Source organism: Lagopus leucura, unplaced genomic scaffold, assembly GCF_019238085.1.
Source record: "Lagopus leucura isolate 7727_CA_CO unplaced genomic scaffold, USGS_WTPT01 Super-Scaffold_100001, whole genome shotgun sequence".
Classification (NCBI taxonomy): Eukaryota; Metazoa; Chordata; class Aves; order Galliformes; family Phasianidae; genus Lagopus; species Lagopus leucura.
In genome coordinates this window covers 46,959,830-46,980,033 of record NW_024962262.1, presented here as the reverse complement: position 1 = coordinate 46,980,033, position 20,204 = coordinate 46,959,830, and the positions used below count along the sequence as shown (strand labels likewise).

The 20,204-nt window shown below is 43.1% G+C and overlaps 2 protein-coding genes across 3 annotated transcripts in view; one reads left to right on the top strand and one right to left on the bottom strand.

The window, feature by feature from the left end:
- The first annotated feature begins 64 nt into the window (after positions 1–64).
- RPL31 (ribosomal protein L31) lies at positions 65–5,168 on the top strand. The gene is made up of 5 exons (XM_042867210.1): positions 65–142; positions 911–1,027; positions 1,757–1,882; positions 4,455–4,567; positions 5,101–5,168. The coding sequence occupies exons 2-5, from the start codon at positions 921–923 to the stop codon at positions 5,130–5,132; spliced, it is 378 nt and encodes a 125-aa protein (XP_042723144.1). The 5' UTR covers positions 65–142; positions 911–920; the 3' UTR covers positions 5,133–5,168.
- A 672-nt stretch (positions 5,169–5,840) lies between these two features.
- TBC1D8 (TBC1 domain family member 8) overlaps positions 5,841–20,204 on the bottom strand; it is a 47,918-nt gene continuing 33,554 nt past the window's right edge. For both annotated transcript variants that reach the window (XM_042866864.1, XM_042866865.1), the window contains exons 11-20: positions 19,147–19,264; positions 15,427–15,712; positions 14,808–14,937; positions 14,389–14,487; positions 13,756–13,824; positions 12,164–12,404; positions 8,961–9,026; positions 8,275–8,364; positions 8,008–8,108; positions 5,841–6,816 (exon numbers count right to left, since the gene is read on the bottom strand). In XM_042866864.1, the coding sequence (XP_042722798.1) occupies positions 6,358–6,816; positions 8,008–8,108; positions 8,275–8,364; positions 8,961–9,026; positions 12,164–12,404; positions 13,756–13,824; positions 14,389–14,487; positions 14,808–14,937; positions 15,427–15,712; positions 19,147–19,264 (1,659 nt within the window). In that variant the 3' untranslated portion in view covers positions 5,841–6,357. The remainder of the gene's footprint in view (positions 6,817–8,007; positions 8,109–8,274; positions 8,365–8,960; positions 9,027–12,163; positions 12,405–13,755; positions 13,825–14,388; positions 14,488–14,807; positions 14,938–15,426; positions 15,713–19,146; positions 19,265–20,204) is intronic.

Sequence of the window (20,204 nt, the reverse complement as noted above, 5' to 3'; positions counted from 1 at the left end):
GTCCCCCGCCCTGGACCGAATGGAGAAGAGCTCCCGCAGCAAGCCCTTTCCATTTGCGCAGGCGCAGTGGGCCGCAACCCGGAAGGGTTCCTTGCTCCCCCCGCTCCCTTCCGCCTTCCTTTCCGGCCTGCTCCCGAGCGGGGTGAGTGGTGCTCGCGGCCTAGCCGTCCTTTATCCGCTGCCATCCGCTCCGCAGGGCTTGCTGCGGGAGCTCTTCTCCATTCGGTCCAGGGCGGGGGACGGCCCTGCGTATGGGGCGGCGGGGCATTCCTCTCGGCAGGCGTCCCCGCGCCCCCCGGCCGGAGCTGGGATGGGTGGGGAGCGGGCTCGCGGAGGCCGCGGGGCAGCTGTGCAGCTGTGCAGTGGCTGTGGTCTGTGCAGGGCTCCGGGCTCTGCTGGGGTTCGGGGTGGGAGCAGGATAGCATAGGTCGCTCCTGGGCTGCCCTGAAGGAGGAGGGAGCGTAGAGATACAGTGGCAGGACGGGGAGGGAGGGTGGAGGTTAATGGTCACCTGGGGAAAGCGTCTCGGAAAGCAGCCATGGAGCTCAGTGATGTGACCCAGGGATTCTGTACTGCAAGAGTGGTGATGTGCTGCAACAAGCTGCCCAAAGAGGTTATGGGTGCCCCCTCCCTTCAAGCATTCAAGGCCATGTTGGATGGGGCTTTGAGCAGCCTGATCTAGTATTAAGTTTGGAGGTTGGTGGCCCTGCCTGCGGCAGTGGGGTTGGAGCTTGATGATCCTTGAGGTCCCTTCCAACCCAAACCATTTCATGATGGGTTAATCAGAAATAACATCCTGAATGTGGGAGTTGTGTGACCTGTAGGGAGCTGCGAAATGGAGGAGCTGGGAATGTGACATAGGAAGAGTAATAGGGGTGTTGTGTTTGACGTATGCATGGATGCTTTTCAGTGGTGTTCAGATGGCTCCTGCAAAGAAAGGCAGCGAGAAGAAGAAGGGGCGATCTGCCATCAACGAGGTGGTGACCAGGGAGTACACCATCAACATCCATAAGCGGATCCATGGAGTGTAAGTGATGTTTTTTTAATTGGTGAAGGGTTGCGTGTGCAGGTGGCATTTAGGACTGCAGAGAACAGCAGTGCTTACTGGCACGGATTGTGAGGGGCGGTGATGTAGTCTCTTCTCCTGCAGTTGTATCCCAGAGGACCAGATCTGTACCTCTGTAGAGCTGGACTTGGAGATGACTTTCTGAAAAAAGCTTGTTTTTTGTTTTTTGTTTTTTTTTTTTTTGTGAGTGTTCCTGGACTTAATTTGAAAGGAAAGGTATTTGCCTCTGTGCCTAAGTCACTGTTATTTCCCAGCTGAAGTATAACATTTATCCCACTGTGATAAGTTTTAGAAGTAGTGCTGTAGTCATATAATTGGATCTGTGCTCATTGCTGAATTGAGTGAGGTGTAAGTTGGAGTATGATTTGAGTGGAGTGATGTTTGTTGGGATTTGTGTTGGACAACATCCTGAAGCTCATACAGCCATGCAACAGCAAAGTGCTTGAGAAGACTTACTGCAAAATTCCATTCGGTTCTCCTCATATGTGTATGGCTGCGGTCACACGGGAACTAAAACTGTAATTGATGAAATGGCAGAAATTAACTTTGAACAAGAGAGAAATGAGACAGCAAACTGACAGTGATGCTTGAAGTTGTTTGAATTGCGTGGCTGGTGGACGATTGCTGCAACGAGTGTCTGGTGCTGACAGTTTGCTGAAGTTCAATAAATGGTTCTTGTGCTTGTCCTAGTGGCTTCAAGAAGCGAGCACCACGAGCCCTCAAGGAAATCCGTAAATTTGCAATGAAAGAAATGGGTACTCCTGATGTTCGCATTGACACCAGGCTGAACAAAGCTGTTTGGGCCAAAGGAATAAGGTACATTTCTGCTACTTTCTGGGTTGGGTGGGGAGAAACTTTGTAATAATGTCTTCATGTATACAGGACTTAGAAGGCCGAACAAATTTGTAACCTTCTTGCAGTATTGTAGTACTGTAGTACGTCAATGCTTATCATAGCAGGAAGGTTTTAGAAACCCATTGCATTCCTGGCCAGGAACTTGGGATCTTTAATCTGCTTGAAGAGAATTAAGTTTGAAGCGTGGTGAACAGACAAAATGCTGCACGAGAAAATGATGTGCTGTGTTCTAAATAGGAAGGTTATTCTTGTGTTGAGAATATAAAGAATAAAGTGGTTTGGGAATTAGAAAACAAAAAACTTGTGCTAAATTGCTGCCAGAGAGGCAGTTGATTCACTTGGCATGTATGAAGGTGGCCCAAAGGCTATTACTGCACTGTAAGGAGTGGAATCTTTTACACTGTAGTAAGTTATCTGGCAGGGATTCATACTGTAAGCGTAAGTCTGGCCCATGCCATATTCAGAGTCCTTGTGTGCTTTATCAGCTCTTCCTTCCTTCTGGTATTAAATGGGAAGGTTGGTGACCCTGCATGTGGCAGGGGGGTTGGAGATTCATGGTCCTTGAGGTCCCTTCCAACCCTGGCCATTCTGTGATTCCTTCCAAGGACTAAGTTATTGGATAGGCTGTTTTTCTGTCCTTAGTATTAAGCTGTTGTGGTTTGTGTGTGAAGAACTAGCAGTTGTTCAGTCAGGTGACAGCATAAGTTCAGAGTTTAGTCGTGAGGCTATTATCCAGGATTTCTTTGTATTGATTTGTGAAAGTGCTGTTAAATGCATTCAGCATAAAAGAGCAGGGAGTCATCACATCTGCTTTTCCACCTTGAGTTTAACTGCAGTTGTTGCTCTTCTGGGATTAACATCTTTTGGAAGGATGAGGAGAGACTAAAATCACAGCATTAGCTAGTGCAATGGTCAGTGAGCCAGGCAGAGTAGTAAGAAATGCATAAGAGATGGGAGAATTGAAGCAAGTGCCTGTGTCTTAATTACAGTATACATGAAAGTGCTTTGTGCTGGATCTGATTTAATAAATATGCTCTGAGAGCGCACAGCAAGGAATTTCCTTCTCCTGAGTGAAGTACTGAGAGCAAGAGTTGTCCAAAATCCTGGGTTCCTTTGAGTAGGATGCTACTTGACAGATGGTCTGAACAAACCATTTTTTGCCTGCCCTCAGCATCGGACTTAGTGCAGTATTAAGGGAGGACACTAGGCTGTGACTGAGTATCACCAAACAGAGCAGTTCAGCTGTGATTCCATGGGCTTTGTGAGGAAGAAACTCTGATCAACTGTATGTCCATAGGTACAACCTTTGTTTAGCTCTAATGCATACTAAGGTTGCACTGACTTGTGGGATACAGATTGAGTGATGCTCTGAATCTTTAAAGGCCCTCTGGCTTTCAAAGTAGTTGTGGGGTTTTTGTTAGTTTTTTCCCCTCTCACTCTTTTCTGTTCAGGTAAGAATGCTGGACACAGAGAGGGAGATGAGGGGCTGGGGCCGTTCATTAGGAAGGGTGCTGATGGTGCAGATGGCAGCAGGCTTGGTGTGAGCCAGCAGTGTGCCCTGGCAGCCAAAAGGGAAACTGTGTTTTGGGCTATATTAAACATGGCATGGACACTTGGTGAAAAGGGGTGATTCTTCCACTATATTTAGCATTGTTGTCTTAAATATGGTGTGCAGTTCTGGGCTCCACAACATGAGAAGAATGTCAAGGTCCTGGAAAGAGCCCAGAGCAGGGTGCCGGAGCTGTTAACAGGGCTAAAGGCAAGTCCTGTGAAGCTGAGGGCGCTGGGCTGCACAGCCTGGAAGAGGACAGGAGTTGAACTCGCTGCTCCCTGCAGTGCCCTGAGAAGCAGAGGGAGGTGCTCTGCTGCTGGGAACTGGTGGCAGAAGGGAAATGACACAGAGCTGCACCAGGAGAGGTTCAGACTGGGAATTAGGAACAATTTCTTTATTGCAAGGGAGCTCAAACACTGGGACAGCTTTCCTAGAGAGGCTGGCAATGTCCCTTGCCTGTCTGTTTAGGAGGCATTTGGACAGTGCCTTCAATTAAAACACACTTGAACTTTTTGTTGGCCCGGAAGCAGTTGGGCAGTTGGACCTAGTGTCTCTTTGCAGATCCCTTCCAACTGAGCTATGATATTCTATTCAGGTAAGAAATGCTTGTTAGTAACAGCTGCTTGCTGATGATAATCATCTTCATTTTGTCTATTTGCTGGATCAGAAGTAGAGCAGTGGTGCACTTCTGATGTTATGCTGCCAGTGGATGATCAATATTCAAGGCTCAGTTGACTCTTAATGGCACACTTAAACATAAAAGCTCCTTTAAGGCAAGCAGCATCAATTCCAAGGCACAGGCTTTCATTCTTGTTACGGTGCTGCTACAGAAACAGGACTGACTCATCATGTCTTTGAAACAGGCAAAGCTTCAAAAATCAGAGAGGTTAGTAACCATGGAACAAAGAGCTTTTTTCTTTCCTATTGACTGAAAAAAATTCAGTACATGTTTTATTGACAGTTAATGATGTCTCGTTTTAGGAATGTTCCTTACCGTATCCGTGTGCGTTTGTCCAGAAAGCGCAATGAGGATGAAGATTCCCCAAACAAGCTGTACACGCTGGTTACCTATGTACCAGTCACAACGTTCAAAGGTAAGGTTGCATGGCATCTCTTCCTGAAGGAAGGCACAGCAGTGAGCAGCTAGTGAAATAGGACAGCTCCCCTCCTGCAATGCAAAGTTAGGATGAAAAGTGCAGAAAGGGGTCAAATTGCTGATTTAACTTAATCTACTGTAGAGAGCAAGGTAGCTTGCCTGGTCAGTATTAAAATTGTAAGCATGGAATTATGTGAAATAATATATACAAATATATTTGAAAGGAAAAAAAAAAAAAACAACTGTAGATGTTAGAGTCATTTAAGATTCATGTTTTTCTATTTAAAGTATGTCTAATGATGTTGAAGGCACAAGCAGGTAGAGCCTTCGTGTGTGTCAGCTGAAAAATACCTTATCTCCAGAATGGATTTAATGTGAAGCTTCCATTAGTACTTCCCTGTATAATTCTTCCAGAAGTAGATCAGCAAACTAGCTTTCATACCATAGGTGGATTTCTCTTGGGAAGACTTGCATGTACGTGAAAGGGAGTTATCATAGGAATAGATGATGGTACAACTTCTTGTTTTGCAGGTCTACAGACAGTCAATGTGGATGAAAATTAAACAGATTTTAATTACAATAAAATAATTAAAAAGAAAGTTTACTCTTAAATTTTTTTATTGTCTGGTCTCTTCAAGATCTCACCCGGGAAGCATTGAGTTGAACAGGTGACAACTTGTTTTCTTGGGGCTTTGCATAATGGAGATGTTATTTTTTTTATTATTTATTATCTGGGAGGAAGTTTTTCACACAGGGGGTGGTGACACACTGGAACAGGTTGCCCAAGGAGGCTGTGGATGCCCCATCCCTGGAGGCATTCAAGGCCAGGCTGGATGTGGCTCTGGGCAGCCTGGTCTGGTGGTTGGTGACCCTGCACATAGCAGAGGGGTTAAAACCAGATGATCATTGTGGTCCTTTTCAACCCAGGCCATTCTATGATTCTGAACAATAGAAAACTCTGCAGACTTCTGTTACGTGTGAATGTAATACAGAATATGGTGTTCGGCTGGCAAAGTCCTTGGATTTTTTTCCTGTAGCTATAAAGAGCCACGACCCAGGTATTGTAACAGTACTTTGTGTTTGTAATCTCCCTAGAGTCTGCAGCTGTTCTTCCTTTGGTGTGCTTTGAGGCAGAAGGCTTCTGTCTGCATACTGCACTGAGACATGGGGCTCTGGCCAGGCTGTTAAATGGGAACACACTACCTCAGGGAATTTGAAGTAGGAAACTAATGGCACTTAGCTCCCATCAATCCAGAAATTGTTAGTGCAGGTCTAGTACAAAAAGGGTTTATTGAAAAGTGCATACTTTCAGAGACCAACATCAAAAGCACAGTCCATGTACACTTAACTTTTCAGCAAGACATACAAATCGGAATACAATCAAATATATTAAAATAGTTTCAATTACCAGCATTGAAACAGTTTTCAGTTATTAGTGCAAAAAAGGCAACCTAAACAAAACTGCAGACAGTAGCTGAATAGTTTCCCTGTTTTTTGTGTTGTTTTTTTTGTCCTTTAAAAAAAAGAAAAGGGACAACAGGAGCCAGCCTCTGCTCTCCCAGTATGGAAGAGGACTTCACTGTCTTCACGCTGTAGACAGATGTTTCCTTTTAACATCCAGTGGATGGCACAAAATGACTGACTTACACACCCTTTAGCTTTAAAACTCTTCAACTGAAAACCACAAACTAACACACTGTTTATCAGAAGTCCACTGCTGACTGAAAGCCTTGTACAGTATGTGCTTTGGCATAATTTCAGTGCATGTTCTTTTTGATAGGTTTGTTGCTACTGTGTGTTTAGTTTTGTATGTTCGCTCCGTGACTGGCAGCTCATTCCATTTGTTTTGAGACTATACTGATTCAACTTTGCGTTCTCAAGTTTTGGTTTTAGCTCTAGGGGTTTTTCAAAGAAATTAACTAAGGACTGTTCCGTTAAGAGGGATGCTAAAATATGTTCAAAAGAGACAGTCCAGTCCCCTTCGGTCACAGGTGAAGACTGAGAGTCTCTGTGAAGGGTCTTCACAGCGTCACTAAAAACAGCATCATGGTCTGAAGCAGAGGCCTGGGCCTGCAGGTCCTCACTGAATTCATCCGATCCGCTCCCCAGGCTGATGCTCCTTTGTCCTACTTCTCCAATCTGAAGTAACAGGGTGGTCACAGTGGCAATGGCTTGATATAAGTCATTCTCCTCTGGATCTTCGTGAAACATGCTGTACAAGGTTTTGCAGAACTGAATGAATTCTCTCTGCAAAGGATGAAAAACCAGAAGTAAGGTGCTGAACAGCTATGCCATGGGTAACTAGGAGTCGGGAAGGCAGAGCATTGCTCATTGCTCTCAAAAAGCAGACTTGCAAGCGGAAGTCAAAAATGAGCTTTAGAAAACTGCAAGCAAGGGGATTTCAACCTCCACTCAAGCTAAGAAACACTGGAAATATACTGGAAATCAAAAGGGGAACAGAGCAGGAAAGTACTTTGCTTCCCTGCTTAGAACAGGACCTCACAGATGACCAAAGGACAAGTGGAGATAGATACAGTTCATTACTGGCAGAAAAATCACAGGTTGTTAGAGTGACTCACAACCACAGTAGCCACTCACAGACCTACAAATACCTTCCCTTCCACTGCTTCCCCAGCTCTCACCAGTATTTTATTTTTTTTTTCTAATTATAAAAAAAAAACCAAACTCCTTCCCTCACTCACACTTCACAGATGCTTCTTAGGCTGTGAGCTATTCTATCTGTGAGACCTGAAGTTTCGCACAAAGGTTAATTCAAGTTGAAAGGGACCTCAGGAAGTTCAGTCAAATGCTGCCCTCAGATGGTGTGAGTCCTGCTAAGCTAATGTAAGGCTGGGGCCAGGCCACCCATTAAAAACTTTATTTAGCTGTACCATTGCAGGAGGGATTCTAGGCAGATTCTCGTTTCTGTTTGTATGTCCATACACATTTTAATAATACAGGGTTCCCATTCCCCAGTATCAAAAACATACACAATACTGGCATTAGGAAAGATGACAAGGTGAAGAGCCTTTGGCTGCCTCATGCTGTTCAGGTCAGCATTAGGCTAAGACAGGGCAGGTCTCAACTGTTGATGGACCAAGAAGGTTACCCTTCTGTGGGGAGGAGATCAGAAGAGACAGAACAGCAATATGCATTCTCAAGAATTCTTTGGGTTTATGAAGAGTGCTTTTTTTCTATCCTGTTAACACTGTATATTTACCAGTGAGCCTGTGGAGAGGAAGCTGCTTAGAAAGGTGGCTGATTGTTTTTTAACATGATGCCTTTTCCCTCCATCTGAATAAAGCAGTCCTAGACACCTAAAGGACTGAATCTGAGCTTGGGCTTAAGTTACCCTAAGAGCTAAGCAGCTGTATTTAAACAATTCATTTGTGAATGCTCTCTATTTCAAAAACAGACCGCAGCCCCTAACATACATACCTGGCTCATTTTTGGCAATTCTTTTTCAGTTTTAGCATCCTTTTCTTTGGCTAGGTCCTTCAACATCTGTTTCAATTGCTTTTGGTAATCTACTGCATCTCCTTTTACGGAGCGAACACAAAAAGGAGAATTAGTTTTCAAGTTGTTGCAGTAAATCAACATTTCAGAATAAAACCCAGAGAGTGAAGATAATGGAGTGGGGGTAACATGCGGAAAGTCGTTATCTCAGACGCACACGCATACAATAGAGAACCACTTCCTCCATACCGTTTGATTTCCCAATGACTAATGGTCTTGAAGTTGACAGCAAAGGATTCTTCAGTGGTGACTGGCTGTCTCTCTCATCTTCTGTGAGAGCTGTCCAAAAGAGGTATCATTAATCCTTCTAACGCTGCATAGTGTTATTTATGTTTGTAGAATTTACATACTTGAAGAAAGCTAAATAACAGGACAAATATATTTTTAAGCAGTTACTTCATTAGATCATAATGTAAAGATATGTTAATGTAAGTAAAGCTGGAGCTGCAGTAAGAGTAGGAAGTCTGATAGGAATGGCACACTGAATTAAAAACTTTGACCAGAGAAACCATTGCAAAATTTTGTCACCTCATCACAACTGGATCAAGATGTGATGAGGACATTTCTACTGCAAACTGAGTGCAGCCATTCAATAATGTAATCCCAGTTTGTATTTATCTAGAAATAACCATAGAACTGGCAGCAAAACATCTCTGGATACAGCAGATGTGAGCCTTAATGTTTTGTATCCATAAATTCCACCCAAAAAGCTTTTAACTGGAGTGAGCGTAATTACAAACGCAAATCCCAGCTGAAGGAAGCAAGACAGCTCATTAGGCAGCCCAACAGTTTTCACTGGGTGGTTTGCTGATTTTTTTTTTATATTTTTTATTTTTTTTAAGGGAAACTGAGGTACATCCTTTCAAATTTCTTACCAGGTGGGATGTGCAGCCTATACAGGAACTTGATCTTTTCATTCATTTCTCCATTATACATGACATCTGTGAGAAGAAGTGGGGGAGGGAGGGTGAAGAAAAACAAGGAAGTGAACTAGAGCATTTACTCCCACAGCTTAAAATAAAGCCATCTCAGTGCAGAAAAGATAATTGTTTGCAAGAACGATATATGAAAACAAGCATATTACTTTGAAATATTTTAAGTTGTGCTTATTAATGAGGAACAGCAGGTGACAGGCATCTGTCATGCTCTTTGTTGTTGTGAAATAGAATGGGAGTACCTACCCTGTGGAACTTCATCATCAATTAAAAATATCAAGGAGAATGATAGGGAATCTAGTGAAGGCTGTTTGTTGCTGCAAGATAAGCAGGAACAAGAAAGGGGAGAGACAGAAAACTCTCTTCCTTGGGGTTCCATAATGTTTTTAATGTTTCTTCCCTTTTGCCCTTACCACTGTTCTATAAAATAAGCCCCAACAAGATATCTACTTTTCTTGTAATATAGCTAATATTTTCAGTGATTAGAAGAAATGAGATTCTTTGAATGGTTTGGGTTGGAAGGAACCTTTAAGATCACCTAGTTCCATCCCTCCTGCTATAGGCAGGGGCACCTCCCTCTAGACCAGGTTGCTCACAGCCCCATCCAGCCTGGCCTTGAATGCTCCATGGAGGGGGCATCCACAGCCCCGCTGGGCAACTTGTTCCAGTGCCTCACCACCCTCACAGAAAACAATTTCTTCCTAATATCCAATATAAATCTAACCTCTTCCAGTTTAAAGCCATTTCCCCTCATCCTGTCACTATGTGCCCTTCTGAAAAGTCCTCCCCCAGCATTCCTGTAGGCCCTCTTCAGGCACTAGAAGGCCACTTCAAGGTCCTCCTGAAGCTCTCTTCTCCAGGCTGAAGAACCCCAGCTCTCCCAGCCTGTTCCCTTAGAGGAGATGCTCCAGCCGCCTTCTGATCATCTTCATGGCCCTCTACTGGACCTTCTCCAACAGCTCCACGTCCTCCTTATGTAGGGGTTCCAAAACTGGATGCAGTATTCCAGGTGGGGTTTCACAAGAGCAGAGTAGAGGGGTTGAATCACCTCCCTTGGTCTGCTGGTCGCACTTTTCTCAATGCATCCTAGGATATGGTTGGCCTTCTGAGATGCAAGCACACACTGCTGGTTAACGTTAAATCTGTCATCAACTGACACCCCCAAATCCTTCTCCTCAGGGCTGCTCTCAAGCCACTCTCAACCTAACCTGTATGTGTGCTTGGGATTGCCCCACAGAGGTGCAGGACCTTGCACTTGGCCTTGCTGAACTTCATGAGGTTGGTGTGGGCCCACCTCTCAAGACTGTCCAAGTCCCTCTGGATGGCATCTCTTCCTTCTGGCATATTAACAACACTGCTCAGCTTGGTGTCATCTGCAAACTTACTGAGGGTGCACTCAATCCCACTCTCAGTCACCTACAAAAAGGATAAATAGCACTGGTCCCAGCACCAATCCCTGAGGAACGTCACTCCTCACCAGTCTCCACTTGGACATTAAGATATTGACCACAGCTCTCTGAGTGTGACCATCCTGCCAAATCCTTATCCAGGGAGTACTCCATCAAATCCATTTTTCTCCAATTTGGCAGCCGGGATGCTGTGCAGGACAGTGTTAAAGGCTTTGCACAAGTCCAGGTAGTTTGACATCAGCTGCTCTTCCTTTATCCACTGACACAGTAACTCCACCATAAAAAGTGAACAAGTTTCATCAGGCATGACTTGCCCTTGGTGAAGCCATGTTGGTTACCACCAATCACCTTATCTTTGTTTTCCATGTGCCTTAGAAGAGCCTTCAGGAGGATCTGCTCCATGATCTTGTCAGGCACAGAGGTTAGATTGACTGGCCTGTGGTTCCCTGGATCTTTTTTTTCCTGTTCTTGAAAATGGGGGTTATAGTTCCCCTTTTCCAATCAGGGAACTTCACCAGACTGCCGTGACCTTTCAGATACAGACAGCGGCTTGGAAACTTCCTCCACCAGTTCCCTCAGAACCTGTGGATGGATCTTGTCGGACCCCATGGACTTGTCCACATTCAGGTTCTTTAGGCAGTCTCAAACCTGATCTTCACTTAGAGTGCGCAGATCTTCCTTCTCCCAGTTCTTACCTTCGCTTTCTGCAGCTTGGGTGGCGCAGCTGGAGCCCTTGCTAATGAAGACTGCTTCTAAACTTTCAAAAGCACTGAAATACTGTGGAAACAGTATTTCAGTTTAAAGAATGTAAGAACTGAAATCACATAGTAGTATGGGTTGATTTGGTTCACATAAAAAAATTCTAGAAAGCTTAAGTGACAAAAATATGGATTTACTTAATTTCTTGAGGCTTTGACTGTTGAAGCATTTTTGTCATTTGGGGTCAGGCAACAGCTGAGATGTACTACTTTTCTTCAGACAGACTTCAGGATGAACAGCCTCATCTCAGCTGTGGCCTCAAGCTCTGCTCTCAGTCCCCGATGGTAAATTTTTTTTGTTCTGCTTACTGTCAGCAGCAGCAAACTCAGATAATCTTAAATGAGATTAAGATAAATATTGAAGAAGCAATTACAGATAATGTATTGCAATTTCAAAGGTATACTGAGTACAGCAATCTGGCAGAGAAGATTTCCTAGCCTTCCACACAGACCCAGGTATGATTTTGATTCATGAAATACTCTGAACAAAATTACTAACACATATTTTAATCCAATATTGAATGACGACCTCAGGTGTCTTTTAAATCTAACCTACTTACTGTGAATAGAACAATGAATATTAGTAAAGGTCACTGGTTAAGTGAATTACACATACAAGAAAAATACTTGCTCACATCTTCAAAGAATCATATAATGGTTTGGATTCGAAGGGACATCAAATCCTACCCAGTCCCAACCCCTGCTGTGGGCACAGCTGCCGCCCACCAGCTCAGGCTGCCCAGGGCCTCAGGGTACCACAGCTTCTCTGTGCAGCTGTGCCAGCACCTCACAGCCTTCTGAGTAAAGAACTTCCTCCTAATACCTAACCTAGATCTCCCCTCTCTTAGTTTAAAAGCCATTCTCCCTTGTTTTATCACTGTCTGCCTGGGTGCAGGGTCACCAATTACGTGACATCTGTCTCACCCCATGCCACCTCACCTCTGTCCACCTTCCACCCCATGTAAGAAGCCAATACCTAGGCAGCTGGCAAGCCCCTTGAACTCAATGAGGTGGTCCATATTGTCATCTAGAAGGCGGAATGTCCTCTCAGCAAGGATGTTGGTGTGCTCCCCACATGTCCAGGGTGAAACGAGCTTGTAGAGGTTAGTAAACTGCTGGGCATCAATCCGGTACTGCTCAGCGTATGGCCTGCTGGGGTCGTGTCGCTCAGCGGCAGGCCCCGCCGTGTCCCAGTAGCATCTTATTAGATGTTCCCTCTAGGAGAAATCAAATGCAGGAAAGGGGAATTGCAGTCTGCAATATCAAAGGGAGCACGACTGGCAGAAAAAGGCATGCACATCAAAGTGTGTTGGAAATGCTCAAAATTCTCTTTGTGCACAGTGGTATAATGATACCGAGACTATTCATGTGAGCTAGATTCATACTTAGCTAAAAAGCTAAGTATGAATCTTTAATTAGACCATCCAAGTGCTCTTATTATCGCCAATAGATAATTAATAAATTTGAAAAGAAACTGGACAGACTCTTGGAGGAAGAGCTGCTGACACTCTCTATTGGCTGTATCTGGCTCAGGACATCCATCTAAAGGTACAGGAGAGTGGAGAAAATTCAAGGTGTCAAACATGCTTGACCCGCTCATAATCCTCTCCCAGACCTCTCAGTTTGGATGCTGTTCCCATTATTCTTCTCTTAGGGCCAGTCAGGTTGATGCACAACAAAGAGTCCCAACAAAACAAGCTGTCCTGAGGGAGCAAAGGAGGTAACAAAAAAAGGAACCACAAGGAAACCAAGTGAGAAAAGAGAAGAAGTGCAAGTAAGAGTCAAGGATAAAAAACAGCAGTAAGGAACAGGAGAAAAGCACTACAGAATGCATCACACTACAGCAGCAGCATCTTACCACAGCTAATGGAACAAGAATACAACTGCTCTTAGCCACAAAGATACTTAACACTGGGTACATACGTACCACAAGAATGTTCTCAGTGCCTAATATTTATGGATGAGCAACAGATCAAAAGAAATATACATTAAATGTCCATTACATGTGTGGAGCTCTAAATCATGGATATCTGTGTAATCTTAAATGTTTCCATCTCCAAATATCTTTTATAACAGCTCTTTTAAATATCATCCTGACGTTAAGGAACTGAAGAAGAAAAAGACAATTGGGAACTAATAGGAAATGTAAGTTTCTGGGTTTCCTCCCACTCCACGGACAACTGAGAGTGCCTTTAAAGAGCATTAAGAGAGCAGGACTTAAAAGTATTACAGATCTCCAGTGAGCAGAACTACATAATAAGTCTAGTCTGCATGTGAAAATTACAGGGACCTAATTTTTCATGGACCATTACCAAGCAGCAAGTTAGAAAAAATATTCTCAGTAGTTCTCCATTGAATTATCAGTACATTAGCATTGCTCTTTTGCAACTGGATAACCACACAAAGGACAAAATGACAAGTTCCAGCTAAGATCTCCTCCAGGTAACACAGAACACCTCTCCAAGGCATCCCAGACATGAAGTGCAAGATGGCTGTGCTAAGCGATGGCGGGAGGTTACAGCCAGGAGCCTCAAATAGCTTAATCCACTACTTTTTATGTATACCAACCTTGAACAGGTCATACAATTCCTCTAAATCTTCAGGAAGAATCGAAACATCTGGGATGACAACTCGAAGCTTAAAGAGAATACATGTTAGTCGTAATGCTTGCTACTGTCATCACTGGCACGAACAAGCAAGCACACGAACCCTCCCAGTGACTGTTCTTATGTGGTACAGGTACAAACTGGAGCACTGAAAAAATCTTTGCTATTTCCCCCCCCCCCCTTCTCTAGGTTCCCTGGTTGGACAAATCTATGAGAAAAGAAATCCCCTAAGGGCTATTAGAAACAAAGACAGGAAGTCCCTAAGCAGCAGGTCACAGGAGGCTGGGGAAGCATCACATCACGAGCTCTGTTCTTGCTCTTCCCCAGGCATCTGCCCAGGGCCACTGCCATACACAAAGCATTAGGCTGGACTGTCCTGCAGTTGTTCTTAATGTTATAGCCACCCTAGAAAATAATGCATGTGGCTGCAAAATAAAAACATCAAGCATCCCAGAAAAGAGCTTTTTCCCAGAGTCAATAATGATTCCCCCTTTTTTCATAATCTTGCACCTTCAGAAGACTGAAAGCTGGTTGCCACAGAACATTGGGGAGGAGGGGAGGTGTTAAATCTCAGCCTAAACAACATTCTACTCACCACATTTTGCTTGGTTGTGTCTTCATGGCTTTGCAGAACACGGATTCTGTGTTTGTAACGCATATGCTCTATCTGTTCCACAGAGTGGTCTCCAAATTTCTTAGAAGGAGGAACAGAAGTTATTGTTTTGTATATTTCACTATACTGATAATTCCAGTGAATTGTATTTCCAATAGATGGGAAATACAACTTTTAAAGTGTCGTGACTCCCCCAAGAACGCACAGTTTAAATGTATTCAATCTCTAACTGACCTCTCAGTTTATGCATTTATTCTGCACCTAGTATTTTGCATTTGAGCCCTTCTTCAAAGATCTTTAAAAATGTGTATTAACTATTGAAACAACTATGTTGAATTTAAACCTTTTTCTTTTACAAAATTGTAACTTATCTGATCAGAAGACACCAAGCTGGATTTTACCTCGTAAGAATCATGAATGAGATTAGCTATTTCAGTCACTGGAGTGGCTTCCTGATCATCGCTGAAAAATGCATGGTGATTACCAATAGGTGGCAGAGGGCTCTCCTCATTTTTTACGTGCTCTAAAAACCTAGAGGGAACAAGTACAAGCAACACAGATTACCCTGTACTACATTTTTTTCAATATAAATAACAAGTCTTATGGCTCAGACTTAAATTTTTTTTTTAGGCTGCTGTGTTTTTCAGAAATGCCTTCAGTATTACTCATCCTAGGAAAAAACAAGCCCGCCAAATGACTAAACGCTGCCCAAGGAAGAAAACTTCTGTCTCCTTGAGGTCGGGAGCGGGAAGCTCGTCACTCCAGGGAAGACACAAAGAGCAGCAGTATACACTGCACACTGACACAGTGTGTGCATGTCTCGGCACCGCCAGGAAGTGTCACAGGACATACATTTGTCAAATTTACAAAGCCCATTGTTTGAGATAGGCACCGGGAAAGCAGCAGCACGTTAACACAGAGGGTGCCTACAGTTGTCATGACAACAGCACCCAAATTCCTTTGACTGCAGAAAGATTTGCGAGGGAAGCAATGTTCCTGCAACCAGACGTGTGACGGTACCTGCTCAGAATCATCAGGGCCTGCCCATCATCTTTGCTGTTACACAAGTCCACCGCATTGGCTTCAAGTATGGCCAAGCCTAGCTGGAAAATGGCTTTGATCCCATCATAGAAAAAGCAGTCTACGACATTCACAGCACTTTCTAGAGGCATAATGCTAAGAAAAAGGGTGAGGAACCACGAAAGAGAAATGGAAGCTAAGGTTGTCAGATCCTTCATATGTTCGGCCAGTTCTGGAAGCTGCTCTTTTATAAGCTCTTCAAACACCGACTGGTCTACCTGAGCACCTGCAAGTGCAAGGAAGCAGCATTAGCCAGGATTGACACAGGAAAAATATTCCTTAAAGCCAACGATTGTTGTTTTAAGACCTTTTTTTAACTACACTGACAAGATATGCATATGGCTACAATGAAACCCCCATTATCTTCCTGCTGTGATCTCAGCCCCAACCCTTACGCCAGTGATCCTCACTGTGCAACATTCTGCAAGACCATGATGGTTCTGCTAAGTGCCTTTAAGGTGCAGTAAAACAGTAATAGTAGCAGCTGTTGTTTTTGGCTAAAACAGCACATAAGTGACAGGAAAAGCAATCTTAAAGCATTTTACCATTCAACTTGGGGTCTATGTCATGAAAATGAAACAGTACAGATTCCTCTACAGCATATGTACTCAAGCAAACAGGCAGCAGAGCTTTCACTCCAGGTAACAAAATATAGATGACTACATTCATTAAGCATGAAGAAGAGATTTACACCTATATGAATACATACGTATACACATATGTATACAAATATTTATGGGTACACAGGTAGATGCAAAGATATAGATATAGATAATTTTTTTTAAAGAGAAGATTTCTGCAATGTCTGTATACAATCTTTCCTGTCCATCCAAACCAGGCCTTCCAGAAGGAGCAGATTTAGGCCCTGTTTCTTTTTTTTGAGCTGGAAAATTGTGTTATCTTCTGTTTTTACATCCAAATCATAAAAAAAAAAACCAAAAACCAGGCATGATAATTCTCTGTTTTCGCATTAAGCCACAAAAAGCTTCTGCTGCTCTCTGAACAAACATTACAATATCCAAAATTGAAAATAAGTACCCAGGAGCATGCAAAGAGCTTCTGAGAAACACCAAGCACTGTGACTGCTTTGAAGGGACAGTTTTTTCATGTCAGATGATAAGGGAAAAGAAAACAGAAAAGAAAGCAGACTGGGGTTATTCTGCAGCATTCGTCTTTTTAAAGTGCTTTTATTTTGTTTTTAATAAAGAATTTAATAGCTTTCATAGTTTACGGATCAAAAAAGGTACAGAAAGTTTTAGGGGTATTTGAAGAAAACTAGAGACAGATAGGTGGACACATTCAAAGATCCTTTCAGACTCAAAGGCAGTACAGTAGAGCCTGGCAAAAGCTAGTTTAAAAGAAATGTACAATGCTGACCAGATCATTTGCAGAATATTATATTGTGAGTAAATGTTGACATTGTAGATGAAAGTTAAGTAGGTATATTCAGAGATATTTTTATGCCTATTAGGATCCCAGAAACCACGATAACCAAGCAATTGAATTTCTGGGGTTTTGGCATCATGAAATCATAGTGAGGTAGGAAAATACTAGGGTGTCCATTCAAAAAAAAGGATGATCCAAATGACTTCTCCAGGACTGAAAAGGCAATTCATAGAAATGAAGTGGGGTTTTCACCGTCTGAAAAATGATAATAGCAAGGTGATGACAATCTAACAGATACAGTGTAGTAAATTGGTCAATACATTTATGGAGAGGATGGAAGAGCCATGGTAACATGAGAATTGGAAATGCATTACTCCTGTGTTCATTCTTGACTCAAGCACAACTTGTTTCTAACCTGACACCATAGTATCACACAATCATAGAATGGCTCGGGGTGGAAGGAACCTTAATGATCATGCAGTTCCAACCCTGTCATGGGCAGGGCTGCCCCCCACCAGCTCAGGTTGCCCAGGTCTCCATCCAACCTGGCTTTGAGTGCCTCCAGGGGTGGAAGGAACACCACAGCTTCTCCAGACAGCTGTGCCAGTACCTCACCACCCTCTTGTAAAATCTTCTCTAACATCTAATCTAAACCTCTCCTCATTTATTTTGTCCTATCACTATCTGCCTACACAAAAAGTCTCCTTCCTGCTTATAAGCATCCTTCAAGTACTAGAAGGCTGCAGTTAGGTCTCCCCAGAGGCCTCTCTCTAAGCTGAAGGAGCCCAACTCCCTCAATCTTTCCTTGTAGGAGAGCTGCTCCACCTGCAGCGTTAGCGACAGGCAAGATACAAACTCCAAGTACAATGTGAGGGTAGTGATATGACCAGCTGTATGGGAACATTCAAGTTCATTTGTGTGTGTTTCTTACACACACAATTTTTTTACACATTCTTTACAAATTCTTTACACACCATTAGCCAGCAACCACCGACATTAAGACAGGCCCTAGGCTGATGATATCTAGGAACACAGAAGGACAAATAGACATGCTGTGTAGTTTATTCTTTTTCCAAATAACGAAAAGAGATGCATGTACATGGGAGTAAGTCATCAGGATGGCAGTTTATAAAGTTAGGCCTGGAGACAATAACTGAAGTTCAAACAAGTGTAGAGAATTACAGTGCCAAATCCACTAGCTGAAAATACCAATGACACTGGAAACACCACAAAACATTCTAAGCATCTAGCTGACTATAATTCTGTTTTAATTTGCCTCACCTGCCAGTTCAGTGACTGTGCTGCTGCACAGCATCAGGAGGTAATACAATCCCACCCTGAAAGAAAATGATTAGAATCTCCCCAGACATCTTATCCTGCTCCTTAGGAAGCACCAGACTGCTGAAACCAACTCTATGCTCCAGAGCCATACTGCCATACTTCCTCCTATCTCCACCTCCTCACAAATGACCAGATCCCTCCCTTTGCTACAGCAACAGTGTAATGGCAGACACTTACTAAAGAGTAAGATTAGCACTGAAGAGGGAAAAGCTATCAGATATTTCTGTAAGAGGAGGAAGTCAACAGACTGCAAAAAACAAATACTTTTTCTTGCATGTCTGCGTGCAATTACTCTGTTAAGCAGCTCAGCTTCTATGCATGAGGCAGGCATTAGCCATTTACATGATTATTTTCACAACAGTCTCTAAAACAGCTGCATTGCAAAAAGCAAAGACATGCCACGTGCAATACAAAGCATGTGCTCCAGAGGGGCTGGTGTTATTTCTTATTGCTGCACCTCATTTCAGCTATCCGGTTTTGTACCAGCACTCGTTACAAAGGGTCATTTTAGATGCATGTCTAAAATTACTCTAGCAGCTAGGCAGACACGTCAGCTCAAAAACAGCCTGCACATCTTCCCTAAACTGACCTGAAACAGATAGAATCTCTAGCACTGCTAACTACGACACACAAGCTCTTCTATTTTTATCTAACAGGCAAAAGTTCTACTATCTTCTGACCAACAGGAGAAAAAAAATGACAAACTGTAAAAAGCAGTCTCTATGGTTATGGCTCTAGCAGCTCAAACTCTGTGAACCAAAAAACAACACTGGAACTTAAGCAGCCACCACTGCTGTCTTTCCACAGTACACAAACATATGGATCACCTCACTCATGGGTTCTGCTGAGACGCAGAACTGCGCTTAGTTCTTCCAGTGCCATCCAGCTGACCCTTCCCAGTTAGCAAGAAGAGTGGAAGAGACATCAGCTCACCTATCACTCGGTGGTTGAAGTAATCTGGGAGCATTCGTTCACACACAGCAACCAACAGCCAAAAGGCTTCTTCCTCTTTGGCATATAACAATAACACGGAGGTCAAAATATTCATAGACTTACAAGAGGAAAAAGAAAATCAAGATTTATTAGCGACAGCAAAACCTACTGGCAAAAGCTAAGTTGTGGATACTTTAAAATAAAAGTAGCCTAACTTGATCTACACGGCTGACAAAAACAGCCAAGGAAAGGTAACAGTCAGTGAATACATAATTGCAACCCAAGAAAAAGGCATAACGAGTTTTTCAAGCTTATATATGCTGGTTTTCCTAAGAGCAATAGGAAACAACTGAGAAAGGCACAATTCTGGATTTGCCCTGATGCAAAGCATGTAGCTGACAGTGCAAGATGTTTTAGGCTTGCTTTTTCCCCCCTCCCTGTATTTGTATTTCAAAAGAAGAGAGGGAATGTGGAACTGCTACGACGTTAGCTAGAATTCAGAGAGCTGCACAGAAGGCAAAGACATTAATTTAGGAGACAGTGGGTAAGGAACTTCATCATCAACATCATCAGTTTTGGAAAAAAGAGCAGAGCTTCACTAAACCTCTGCCCAAGTGCACTATGCAAATCTCATCTGTGTAGGCCAGCTCCCTTTGCACTGTCTCCAAGTGTTGTGCAAGAAACTCACCCTCAAACAAACAAAAGCATCAATTTATTTTTTTTCCCTCCTCTAACTCTAATTGCAGCTTGCAGAATGCCGAGGGAATGCTTTTGATAAAGCAGAGCATGCTGGTTTTCCAGAGTAATTCACAGTTAATGCCCAAAGTTATGCATTTTCCGTAACTAAAGACATTATTCATCAAAAAACAGAGTTTAAATTATTCCCAGTACAACGATAAAAGTGAGAAAGAAGAAAAAGGGGAAAAAGACAGAAAGAAAGACAGAAAGAAAGACAGAAAGAAAGACAGAAAGAAAGACAGAAAGAAAGACAGAAAGAAAGACAGAAAGAAAGACAGAAAAGAAAGACAGAAAAGAAAGACAGAAAAGAAAGACAGAAA

Coding starts and splice junctions, on each gene's coding strand:
- RPL31 (XM_042867210.1), top strand. CDS start 921: ATGGCTCCTGCAAAGAAAGGCAGCGAGAAGAAGAAGGGGCGATCTGCC. Junction 1,883..4,454: donor GTTTGGGCCAAAGGAATAAG/GTACATTTCTGC, acceptor GTCTCGTTTTAG/GAATGTTCCTTACCGTATCC. Junction 4,568..5,100: donor ACCAGTCACAACGTTCAAAG/GTAAGGTTGCAT, acceptor CTTGTTTTGCAG/GTCTACAGACAGTCAATGTG.